The 13137-nt window shown below is 35.4% G+C and overlaps 1 protein-coding gene across 1 annotated transcript in view; it reads left to right on the forward strand.

The window, feature by feature from the left end:
- Positions 1-773: 773 nt before the first annotated feature.
- LOC127865529 (uncharacterized) overlaps positions 774-13137 on the forward strand; it is a 60248-nt gene continuing 47884 nt past the window's right edge. Inside the window, exons 1-4 of the mRNA XM_052405375.1 lie at positions 774-1137; positions 4583-4643; positions 5999-6069; positions 6648-6861. Of these exons, the coding sequence (XP_052261335.1) occupies positions 1077-1137; positions 4583-4643; positions 5999-6069; positions 6648-6861 (407 nt within the window). The 5' untranslated portion in view covers positions 774-1076. The remainder of the gene's footprint in view (positions 1138-4582; positions 4644-5998; positions 6070-6647; positions 6862-13137) is intronic.

A 13137-nucleotide genomic window follows, 5' to 3' on the forward strand; every position in this document is an offset into this window, starting at 1 on the left:
AGTGTGATGCTACTAAAAGGGTATCCTGCGAGTTGTCAGTACTTTCATTAGTGTTCATTTGTATAAGAAACCCGAGATTTTGCTCCTTAACCGAGCGTTTATACTGTATTTTTTTGTCATGATTAACATTTTGAACGACGCAATAAAATATCATTGAACATGTTCTATTCTTCTAATAATTTAGAATCGAACATAACCCAGCAGTTACCAACTCTATTAGCACAAGTCTTTGATTGAACGATTTATGATATACTCAACATAGTACAACAAACACATTTTCAAAGGTTGAACATATTTTTTCTAATACTGATTAACTGTCTTTATTTCATTATTCTGTCTTAGAATGGGGCGCGAGTACTTACCAAGAGGTTCTTTTCGAAAGAATTTGAGCGAATATAAAGGAAATCTTGTAGAAGCATGAAACATGGCCACTTTCCTTGTTTGGTGTGTGTGTATTAACTGTAAGCATTATAAATACAATGCACTAACTGCAGGAGGACGGTAACTGGTGTTTTATAGTTATAGGAAATCCCAGTAGTGTAGTGCATACCTTCAACGGATTTAAATGTTCTTCGATTATTGATATCATTTTGCAAACATCGCACATTAGCGCCGTATGAAAGCCCGGGATGGAATCCTCGCGTCAATATTGACACCATCGGATATATGGTACTGTCAACGCGAGAGACGGCTGTAAAAATCGATCTGATGTTTTATGCGAATCAACTCTACCTCAATTTCAAAAGATTTAAGGAACGGACGTCACATGCGCCTATAGAAAGAACGTCTATTCAAACGATCCCACCGAGGTCCTGTTGGAAACAAGGCCTCTATTCTCGCGGCTCGGTCGATAGACAAGGCAAATAGACGATTGAAAAGCAATAAGCTAAAAATAATTGTCTTTTAAAACTCTACCCATAATTCTAGATGTGACCTATCAAAGATCGATGAAAGATTGAATTCCAATTCCAAGGCGCTTATTTCCAACTGACAAACTACAGCCTTGGCGATGACGAACTGGGCAACGAGCGGAATTTAATATTTCTTTCACTAACAAAAAACAACGAATTTTTGCGATGTCCGCTTCAGCGTTATGTAAAATTGTGTGTTTGATAGGATATGTGTCGTTAACCATAGGTAAGTAGGGAATAATCTATTGCTATGTTTTAAGGGGCCGTTTAACGTTTTGGTAAATTGACAAAATTAAAAAAAGTTGTTTCAGATTCGCAAATTTTCGTTTTTGTTATATTTTTTAGTAATACTGACCATTTGCCATGCTCTTAAATATCCATTATATGCATCTTTGACGATTTGAAAACCTGAAACTTATAAAGCGATGCGACGCGAAAGGATTGAATAATTTGGAAAGTTCTGTTGTTTTAGATATATTTTGGGAAACTACGAGGATTGCTTATATAGGTAAAAAATACATCCGCTCTAAGCATTAGCATGGATGGTCGAGTGGTCTGGTCGGGAGACTTTTTACTCCAAGACTCCAAGGGTCAGTGGTTCGAGCCCTATTGAGAGTACTTTTTTCCTTTCTGTGCAGTCCGCACAGGCTAATCAGGGACGACACTTTCCGCTTTTATGGTGGTTTTAGTTTTATTGAAGTCCGTCCTTACCAAAAATCAAGTTGATGCGGAAATTGTCGTCCATGATTAGCTTATGCAGACTGCACAGGCTAATTTGGGATGACACTTTACGCTCATGGATTAAGCCCAGTTTTCTCAGAACGCGACAAGAGTTATCCTCACTGTGGTGGTGCAGTGGAACACAGTGGGGCTCGCAAACCGAATGTCATGGGATCGAGCTGAGCTTTTGATTTTGTTTGTCTTTTCACAGAATAAATTTCGTTGACTGATACCTGTCAATACTTATTTAATAATGTCAAGTTAGCTTCATTCTCAAATACATAATGCTTTATTGAATTTTTGTCCCCTACCGGTGAAACCGGAGGGGACTTATGGTTTGCGCTCAGTCTGTCAGTCAGTCAGTCAGTCTGTCAGTCTGTCACACTTTTCTGGATCATACGATAACTTTAAAAGTTCTTCATATTTTTTCATGAAACATGAAACATAGATAGATGGCAATATGGAGATTATGCACGTCATTTCATTTTGTTCCTACGTCAAGAATTCTGGTTGCTATGGCAACAAATATATCTATAAAAAAATCTGACAATGATGGAGTTTTACCGGTAGGGGACTATATTGCTTGGCAATCTCTTGTTTTACTTTATTGTATGTATACAGTCAGTAAAATAAACAAAATAACCAATGCCTTTTAGCTATCAATCTCACTGTTTAAAGTTGTTTCGATATACATGTATAAAAACTTCACTTTATGCTGCAAAATTTCTATCAAAGTTTTACAAATAAATATACAAATAAAATCTTCACATGTGCGTCTCGAAAACAACAACCATCCAGTGACTTTGTGCAGTAACATGAATAACACGCTCTTGCATTAAACCCTGTTTTCCCAGATCGCGGCTCGATGCGTTATTGTAAAAAAGTGACTTTACGTTTTTTGTCGTATTCAGCAACTGACAACACACAGAAGATTGCCAATACAAACTTATCCGCAAATTTACGCGTCCTCACGCGTAAGCGTGGCTGAAACGCTGCATCCTGACCCTTCTTGAGCTTGGCCAAGAGTTACTATTTCGTGATTGCGTTTGCATATGACCATTTTGGGACAAAAGATCTCCGTCATTTCCATTAGTGTGGCGTACATAGGCGATAATAATCTTAATTTTCCATTGATGGCATTTGTACATGCCATCAAACAATAAAATGTCATAATATATTTATGATAACTTTTTTCAGTTTTGACCATAGAAACAAGCTTTAAAATGACAAGAATTGTGTTTTACTCAGATTTTTGTTGCCCTCGTGATGTGCTGTTTGGTTCATGTGCATCTAACCATCCATTCTGATAGCACTTGTAACCGCGCGTTTCCATGATTGATGTCCTTATAGCGCGGACAATTTTTCCGGTTTGAAATTGATTTCGTTACATATTATTTTTAATCTGAGAGACAACGAGGGTGTTTCGATCGATCCATGTGAGCGGGAGGCATTACCGTGTGAGATCATTGCATATTTAACAGCGAACAAACACATTTTAAAAACCTTAAAATACATTTCTTGTTTATTAATAAAAACGGTTGAATATTAACATTGTTAGCATTATAAACTATGAGAATTTCTGTATTGTGTTCCATTTTAAATCTGACGAAACGTAATATTTACCACAAACACGACATGAAATGCTATCATAATTAATATGTTTGAGCCGCGCTCTGTGAAAAGGGGTTAAAAGCATGTGCGTTAAATGTCCGCTTTATGTTATGTTTCGTTTAAAGAAAGTCTTCTCTTATCAAAATTTAAGTTCAGGCGGAAAATATCGTCCCTGATTAGCCTGTGCTCATTTAAATCATTCACGAGAAAATACCCAACCGTACTTTTTTAATTAAACGACGAGTGAAACTTGATGAAACAAACATAACTGGCATTGGTTTCGGTAGATTATCGTTTTACAATCATACAATTATTATGTTTTGTATAACTAAAAAATATTAGTTGCTGTAACCCCCCGTTCACACAGAGCTGCGACTTTACGACGATCATCCCGATCAAGCCACGATATGAAAAAGGTTTGGATCGGGGTGGATCGAGGCCGGTCGGAGTCTAAATCGAGCAATTGGACAAATTATGGTCTTCATATCGACCGTACTACGATGCCCCTATATATATATACCGAAAATTGTTGGCCACGATCCCGCTACGTTTGTTTTGAGCATGTTCCAAACAAGCGTGGCGAGAGCGTAGAGCTCTCCGATCATGAAGACTCTACCGCGATCATACTGCGCTTATGAAGACTCCACTACGTTTCTCCTGCTAATTGTCACGATCGGCCACGTTTTCGGCCACGCTTTGATCGTAGTAGAAGCGGCGTCTGTGTGTGAACGGTTTAGTCAACTACAAACGACGAAAATAAAGAAAAGTTCTAAAATAACGTATTTTTAACAATAATAAGTTTATATTGGTTAAAATATCACGACTGGTATATAACTTACTTGAAAAAAGTTCATATTTCAGTATACATGTATTCGGTAATAAAATTTCGCGATGTGAAATCGAAAGTATATCGCGAAAATAGGTTACATAACGATATACACACACACACATAACGCAAGTAGATTGATTATTTTATAGACAAAATATATACAATTCACATGCATAATTTGCAGTCCTGGGGTAACCACGTGACGATGATGATCAATCTACTTGCGTTATTTTTAAGTTAATTGGTAGTTACCTGGTACCGGTATCCGGTACAATTGTATTACCGAATGTACTAAAAATATTAAAACTTAACAACTTTTTCAAGTAATATAATATGCCAGTCGTGTTATGTTAATTAATATAAACTGATAATTGTAAAAAAATACGGTATTTTTAAACTTTTCTTTTTTCGTCGGTTGTGGTTGATGGTCCCTTTAAATTTCTCGTTGATCAATGGTGTTGTGAACGAACTTCAGCAAAACAGTTTAAAATTCAATTTAATTAAATTACAGGTCAGTTCACGGGAGATGCTGACCACGCCTCTTCCCGGACGCGTCAGAGGCAGCTAGACAGGTAGGTACAACATGGACTTGGACTTACTTTTTAATATGATGATATGACGGCGTTTTTTCTAAATGTTCGATTATTTTCCCTTATGTTGATAAATATATAAATATAAAAATAAATAAATAAATATAAATAAATTAATATAAATAAATAAATAAATAAATAAATAAATAAATAAATAAATAAATAAATAAATAAATAAATAAATAAATAAATAAATAAATAAATTAATTAATTAATTAATTAATTAATTAATTAATTAATTAATTAATATATACATATATTCGTAGGTCAGTTTTTTTCACTTAGTCCGGTTGTTAAAACGCGTGTTCAAAGTGCCCCTAGAAAAGCTCAATAGGAGAGATTTCTGGTAAAATAGCGATATCAAATTAACCGACCGAAAGTAAAGTCATTAAGTATGGATGAAAATCCTTTTGTCCGAAAATTGAGACTCACGAAATATAATTATTTTGGTGTCCGAATCGTTAGAGTATTAACGTTTTTACCGGTACATGATTAAACAAAAAATAAATTTGTTTCCTCGTATAAACCGTGCATTCATTGTTCAGTAAACTTTTAACGTTATACGTTATTTATTTAGTTACCTCACTGTGGAAACTATTTCACGGATATACATCGAAAGAAAATAAAAAGTCTATATTTGGAGATATATGAGACTATTAATAATATAAGTATATGTTGAGCAATTATTAAAATACAATCGGGGGATATTAGTGACTTTATATTTGGATATTTGCAATAAATATATATATATATAGGCTAATAAGGGACGACAATCTCCGCTTAAACTATATTTTCGGTAAAAAGGGACTTCCTTTAAACGTAAAATTCCATAGAAGCGGAAAGTGTCGTTTCGGATTAGCCTGTGCGGACTGCAACGGCTAATCTGGGATGACACTTTACGCACATGCATTATGCCCAGTTTTCTCAGAACGCGACTCATACATTCAGTATGGACGTGGTCAATTTTCATTTAGTTGACGGCAAGCTTGACTTTGTATGTTTTAAACGTTAACCTGAAACACAATTTAGCGCATATTTTGCGTAGCATACATGTTAACCCATTTATACTTAGTGGACTTTGCCATCCTTCTAAATTGGATCAATTTATTTCCAAATTAGGGATGTCGAGTATATTTATTTCTATATTTAGAATATTTCTTACAGAATTTCCTTAAAGCAAACAGCGCAGACCCTGATGAGACGCCGCATCATGCGGCGTCTCATCTGGGTCTACGCTGTTTGCCAATGCCATTTTTCTAGACGCTAAGCATAAATGCGTTAATGAAACGTTAAAGCATGTATAATTTTACTATTCGGAATTGTTATATCCGATTCAGGGATCGATATGGACCGAACGGACACAGATGCTGCCCGGACTGTATGGTCGGACCGGAATGTTCTCACAATGGTGAGCAAATATTGTTTGGTTTGTTGTATGTTAACTATGTTTTATCATTTAATTGAATATCGATCATACCAATAATTAAATGATACAGCAATGTATGAAAATTCTTAGTTCTACCGAAATTATGTGATACAATTAACCGGAAGAAACGATATTGTTTTGTTGTTTATGTATACATAAGACGCCTAACTAATTAATTAATTAATTAATTATAATAATAATAACAATAATAATAATAATAATAATAATAATAATAATAATGCTGCTGCTGCTGTTGATGATGATGATGATGGTATTATAATAATATAATTAAAAATATATATACTCCTACTCCTACTACTACTACTACTACTACTACTACTACTACTACTACTACTACTACTACTACTACTACTACTACAACTACTACTACTACTACTACTACTACTACTACTACTACTACTACTAATAATAATAATAATAATAATAATACTAATAATAATAATAATTATTATTATTATTATTATTATTATTATTATTATTATTATTATTATTATTATTATTATTATGACTATTATTATTATTATCTATATGCAATTTAGTGAAAATGCGAGATCCGAAGTTCCACACGCCTATGAAGATCGTCACAGTCACAGGGGCGCACCACAATGGCCGAACTCACCTAGCGTACAACAGCACCACCTACCCCGGTGTACCCGCGTGCCCCTGTTCAGCCTTCGAGTACCGCATTTCGGGTATAGAGGGCTCCAATGGGGAAGCAACAGGCGATCTCGAGAGCCTATTCAGGATAGATTCGTAAGTATCTACATAAACCGATAATTAAGTCATACAGAAAACGAGTTCAGAGTTGAATACACTTAAGCATCGCTCTGTGACAACGGGGCTTGATGCATGTTTGTAAAGTGTTGTCCTAGATAAGCCTATGCAGTCCGCGCAGGTTTATCCGAGACGACACTTACCGCTTTTGGAAACTATCATAAAGTTCCGGTAGCAATTGTTATCCTTGTTATCCCCACGCTTTTTGAAAAAAAGGTGGGGATATTGTGGTTATCTCCGCCGTCCGTCCGTCCGTCCGTCCGTCTGTCTGTCTGTCCGTCCTGGCCACTATCTCCTCCTACACTAAAAGCACTAGAACCTTGAAACTTACACACATGGTAGCTATGAGCATATGTGCGACCCTGCACTATTTGGAATTTTGATCTGACTCCTGGGTCAAAAGTTATAGCGGTTGGGGTGGGGCCGCGTCAGAAATTATCACTCATTTTTTTAGGTTATTTTACATTTACTTCTTTATTTCTACACCGATTCACTTCAAATTGATACTGGACCTCTCTTATGACAATACGGTCAATCTCAACCATGCATGGCCCCATTCCCAACCCTGGGGCGCCCCGCCAACATAGGCCACACCCACCAAAAATTTCCATTTACTATAATTTTTTCATTTCTACACGGATTCACTTCAAATTGATACTGAACTTTTGTTATGACATTAGGGTCAATCTCAACTATGCATGGCCCCAATCCCAACCCTGGGGCGCCCCGCCCACATAGGCCACACCCACCAAAAAATTCCATTTACTATAATTTTTTCATTTCTACACGGATTCACTTCAAATTGATACTGAACTTCTCTTATGACATTAGGGTCAATCTCAACTATGCATGGCCCCATAACCAACCCTGGGGCCCCGCCCACATAGACCACACCCACCCAAAATTGCCTTTACTATAATTTCTTTATTTCTACACCGATTCACTTCAAATTGATATTGAACTTCTCTTATGACAATACAGTCAATCTCAACTATGCATGGCCCCATTACCAACCCTGGGGCGCCCCGCCCACATAGACCACACCCACCCAAAATTGCCTTTTACTATAATTTCTTCATTTCTACACCGATTCACTTCAAATTGATACTGAACCTCCCTTATGACAATACGGTCAATCTCAACTATGAATGGCCCCATTACCAACCCTGGGGCCCCGCCCACATAGACCACACCCGCCCAAAATTGCCTTTTACTATAATTTCTTCATTTCTACACCGATTCACTTCAAATTGATACTGAACTTCTCTTATGACAATACGGTCAATCTCAACTATGCATGGCACAATTACCAACCCTGGGGCGCCTGCCCACATATGTCACACCCACCCAAAATTGCCTTTTACTATAACTTCTTCATTTCTACACCAATTCACTTCTAATTGATGATGAACTTCTCTTATGACAATACGGTCAATCTCAGCTATGCATGGCCCCATTACCAACTCTGGGGCACACCTAGGTCAAACATTCGGCGTGGGGATACGCGTCGGCCTCTGCCGCGCCATTTCTAGTTAATCATGTGCCCGTGGCACAGGTTAGTCTAGGCCGATACTCTACGCAACATCAGCTTTCATAGAACAAGCCACAAGGCTCATTCAAAGCCAAACATAAAAAGGAGTTTGGTGTTGAATGCAAATTAGTTCATTTTCGTCGCAGAGTTACTGACGAAACTTCTCATTATCTCAATCGACTACTATATTAAATGTAGATCTTTTACCTTTGAAAATTACTAAATTGCAAAGAACAGGGCAATTACTCACTTATGAAAATAAATTATTCATATTAAGAGGTATGCCGGTATGAGGTAGATTAAATACAATTTATGGATTTTCGGTAAACATTTAAACTTAAAAGGTTTTAGGCCCAACTAATTGGTTGATTTTCGTCATTTTGTTGACATAACCTTAGTGCTGTTAGTAATAAGTAACAGAATGTCTTTTCGCGCTCAAAGCATACAATCTTTTGTCTATATTATTGATTTTTACATTTTTAAGTCAAATACTGGTGTTTTTCGATTTCTTGCGATTATCATCTGAAGCTGGAACATTAACTACCAATAGAACCTCACACATTTTTATTTCTAACGGAGTGTAAACTTACAAAAATGTTTTAATTCATAACTTCTCGAGATTATTAAATTCTACATCTTCATTTCAATATAATGTTAGAAACGTTATCAACTGAACATAGTTATTAACAATTTGAATGATGCATGTTATGATCCGATTGCTATATTCATTCATGGAAAGAAATAATAATTTTACTTAGTAATTTCAAAACTGTTATTCACAGGTTGGAAAGTAGGTTATTATCTAACGATATTATGTGCGCTTATATTCCCTTTATCATTTTGTTAAATAAAAAAATCAGTATTTCTCGTTGTAACTGACATCAATACTCCTTAATTAATTCTAACCGGTAAGCAAACTGCAAAAGACAGTAACTTTTTACACACGGCACTTAACCTAAAGCGGGTTATACAAGAAATAATAATGTGGCACTGGCTATTACCCGAAACAGCATCATATTATTCAAGAACATAATTATTGTACAATGCAAGAGATGCCGAGTCTTCCCGACTAAAAGGTCAATCTAGGCTTAAGTATTAATGCTCATGGTATATGTCAAAATTTGATAACGTAAAAGACTTTATCAGAACAAACGAAAGCATGTGAACATACCTATCTTATAGTCACGAAATGTTATACAAATGTATTAAAATTGCAGTATTCGGCATTTAAAAAAAAACTCGTTTTTCTACATCGTCGCTCATAATATCTTCTCAAGTATTATGATGCCTCTTTCAACGGAAGCCTATCTCAAAAGTTTTAATGGCATTAGTTCTATGAAGCAACATATGCATTTTACCCTCGTTTCCGCAAGTTGCATACAAAATGTTGGACTGTGTAGGCTACACCAACTGCGAATCGACGTTTTATTTTTTAAGTACAAACATCAAATTTACTTAATGAATGTCTGAATTGTTTCATGGAATATAGCGTTTGGTTATACAGTAAGCTTTACTTACAGAATATTAAAACTTAAAAAGTGCACTTACGTCAAAAGATTAAACATTTTCTTTTATATCCACTGCCTGCATGCTGGGAGTGGCGATACTTCGATAACAGATGGCACTTTAATAACATAGAACAACAAATGCCACGCGCGAATGGCGAGTTCTTTCGATTTCTGCATTTATGTTCTGTTCATTTGGTTTTCATACAAGGAACATTGTTCGGCCAATTATCGGTAAAGCACTTCGTATTGCGGAAAACGAAACTCCGTGAAGAACGGTGGATTATATATAAAAAAGCGGTACAATTCCATCGATTAACAACATGAATTGGATGATCAGTACACATTTTAGCAAAATAAAAATATTTCGAAATAAACGTGCTTATTATTCAAAATAAAAGATCAATATGTTCATTAACGTTACATCATGTTACATTTTTGTCTAATAACGTATTTGAGGAAATTCAAATGTTTTAAAAGCCGATGGCAAATTTCCATGGACACTTCTTTTACCGATCATCTCCATGACAGTGGCACTTCTTTTCCCGATTACTCGACAATTTTTACCAGACATAACACACCCTTTCTAGTGATTCCGGGATGCAGAATTTTCTGTAGAATACTGTTATAGTAAGCAGGCAATTCAAAAGTAATCCAGTTTCGCTCTAAAGAATTAGTTCTCTATATTGTTTAAAGTCAGACACTTGTGGCCTTTGACACAATGCTCCACAATTTCGGAACATTCCTCTTTCGGTATGTAGGTGCTGTACAATAGAAGCACAAATGCTTAGGCAGAATATTCTTATTTATGGGTCTAGATCCTGTGAAAAGACAAAACAAGAAATCATTTAAAAAAGAAGTAATCAGTTTCCATAATATGACATGTAAACATTTCATGTGCGCATTCATTTTCCCCAGAATCGGTTTATTTTTATTGAATTCAAATGATTTACCCATGTTTCGTTTTATTCAACGAATCAAGTGATTAATGTTCAGGTAAATCGCACTTTGAGCAAACGTTATCGTTGCGTAAAGGAAGGTGATCCTATTAGCAAAGATCTAATTAAAGGGAGTTTTGGTATTCGCTTACTATTTTTAATGTTGTGGCTACGCATTAGAATCGTCTTGATGATGTGATTCTAATGAACAACGACAAAGGATTTTATGAAGAACAAATCTGCATTTGCCCCTTAAAGACCCCATTGTCTCCCATTATCTAGAGCCCTTCTGTAATCAAAATTAAACACTATCGGGTTGATCCACATGATCCGTTGCATTTTCATCTCTCTAAATCACAAGTTACCACTAAAAAATAAATTCCATATGTAGAGTATCATTTTTATCGTCACTTAAAATATATTCTGTCAGATATAGGCGTTAAGATATTATGTACCTAATGAAATTATAGCATGAATATTATACATTTATAATATTGCTATTTTCGTAAACGATCAACGCCCTTGGTTATATTTCACATGTATTTGTAATTAAGTTATGCATAGATTTCCGATATGTCGCGTTTGACTATGCACATTGATTTCTTACTTCAAAATGTTTGGTAAGACTAGCCATTATATAAATGAACGCAGTTCAGGTAGAAAATAAAACTCGGATATCAGATTGCCCGATTTGTTGAAAGTCTCCGTTATCCGAAGTGTCCTTTATCGGGAATCAAAGTGTCTCCACAATTATGAATATCACGTATTAAAACATGCTCTAACTTTGTTTATGTTCGAGTGTACACTTTCAAAATTTGTATTTGAAGCGCAGTGATTACTCTTCATGTTGGAACAGCAGACACTTTATTGCAATATGTCTAAGTATTTTTATTTTGTCTAAATGTGTTATGATTATTAAGTTCATGCTGTTTTCCGATGGAATTATCTATTTTTTGCCCAAAAGTATACTATTCTTCTTTGAAATATTTCTTCACAATACAAAAGGAAAGACAATTTATCGACTCCGCCATCTACCGTGCCCCAAAAACTAATATTAAGGATATTCGTTTAAAAAAAACGTGAAACATTTCTTTCACGCGTGAATTTTTTTCTCTGTTATCGAAATGCCATCCGTTATCGTAGTATCGCCAAACCCAGAGTGCTGCCGTCTATTGTAATTGCCGCACTAATGTTCCCGGCATTTTCCGTTTGGTAAAGCGCCGTCGAAAAGCGCACGGATGTGTAAACATATGTTTGCAAACTCATTTAATAATTATTATTATTGTTCTAAAGCATATTTATTCAATATTTCATGTAACAATAAACGTGGAAAATAAGCGTTGGATAAAAATTGAATGAATCGAAGCCGACTTCAGTGTAACAATAGTTCTTATTGGCTGGCTGGGTTCGTTGGCGTCCATGTTGGTTTGTTTCATACGAGTACATTTCGCAAAGAATGCTAGTATGGCGTTACCAGAGTTGCAATTTTCTGGGTGAAAATATTCATTCAATCCCAGACAAGTGTATGCGTTCTCATAATGTTCTTAAAATAAAAATTAATTGTTTGGTATATTCAAATTAAATTATTGGCTTTTATTTAGCATCTTGAGATACTGTACATTATTTGTAAATGCCGTTTTGATTGGTTTAGACAAAACAATAAGAAAGCACGCAGGTCAATATTAAAATACAAGTTTGCATGCGTGTATTATTTTTCCATTTATCCCACTTTTACAGCGAATTCGGTTGATTAAAGCCCAGTTTATTAAATTTCTGCTATAATCAAAGGCACGTGCTACGTTGTTAGGATACGTTGTAAACAAATGTAGTTCCTCGTATATAACAACTAAATGTTATATTGATGTTATTAAACTTTTAGATTTGCAATTCAATATGAATAAAATTGTAATTAATAACACACGACTCTTTGTCACAGAACGATATTCTGATTAAAAAAAAATTTTGATCAGCGGTTATTTTTGGAACGCAGAGTAATACACGGACCTTGGTTACACAGAATAAACAGTGAGATAAATAGAATAAAATATAAGTGTCGATTATAGATCAGGTTTATCATGCTCGGCACGAAAACGAAAATGCACTCGCCAAGGCTCGTGCTTTTTGTTTTCTAAGCCTCGCATGATAAACCTGATCTATAATCAACACTAACCTATTATTCTCTATATATCACACTTCAACGAGTTATGGGCAGCACCGAAAACCAGCTTTTGCATGCCGTTTACCTCGCAATAAAATCATAAAAATATATGGATTAATAGTG

The sequence above is a fragment of the Dreissena polymorpha genome, chromosome 2, assembly GCF_020536995.1.
Source record: "Dreissena polymorpha isolate Duluth1 chromosome 2, UMN_Dpol_1.0, whole genome shotgun sequence".
Lineage (NCBI taxonomy): Eukaryota > Metazoa > Mollusca > Bivalvia > Myida > Dreissenidae > Dreissena > Dreissena polymorpha.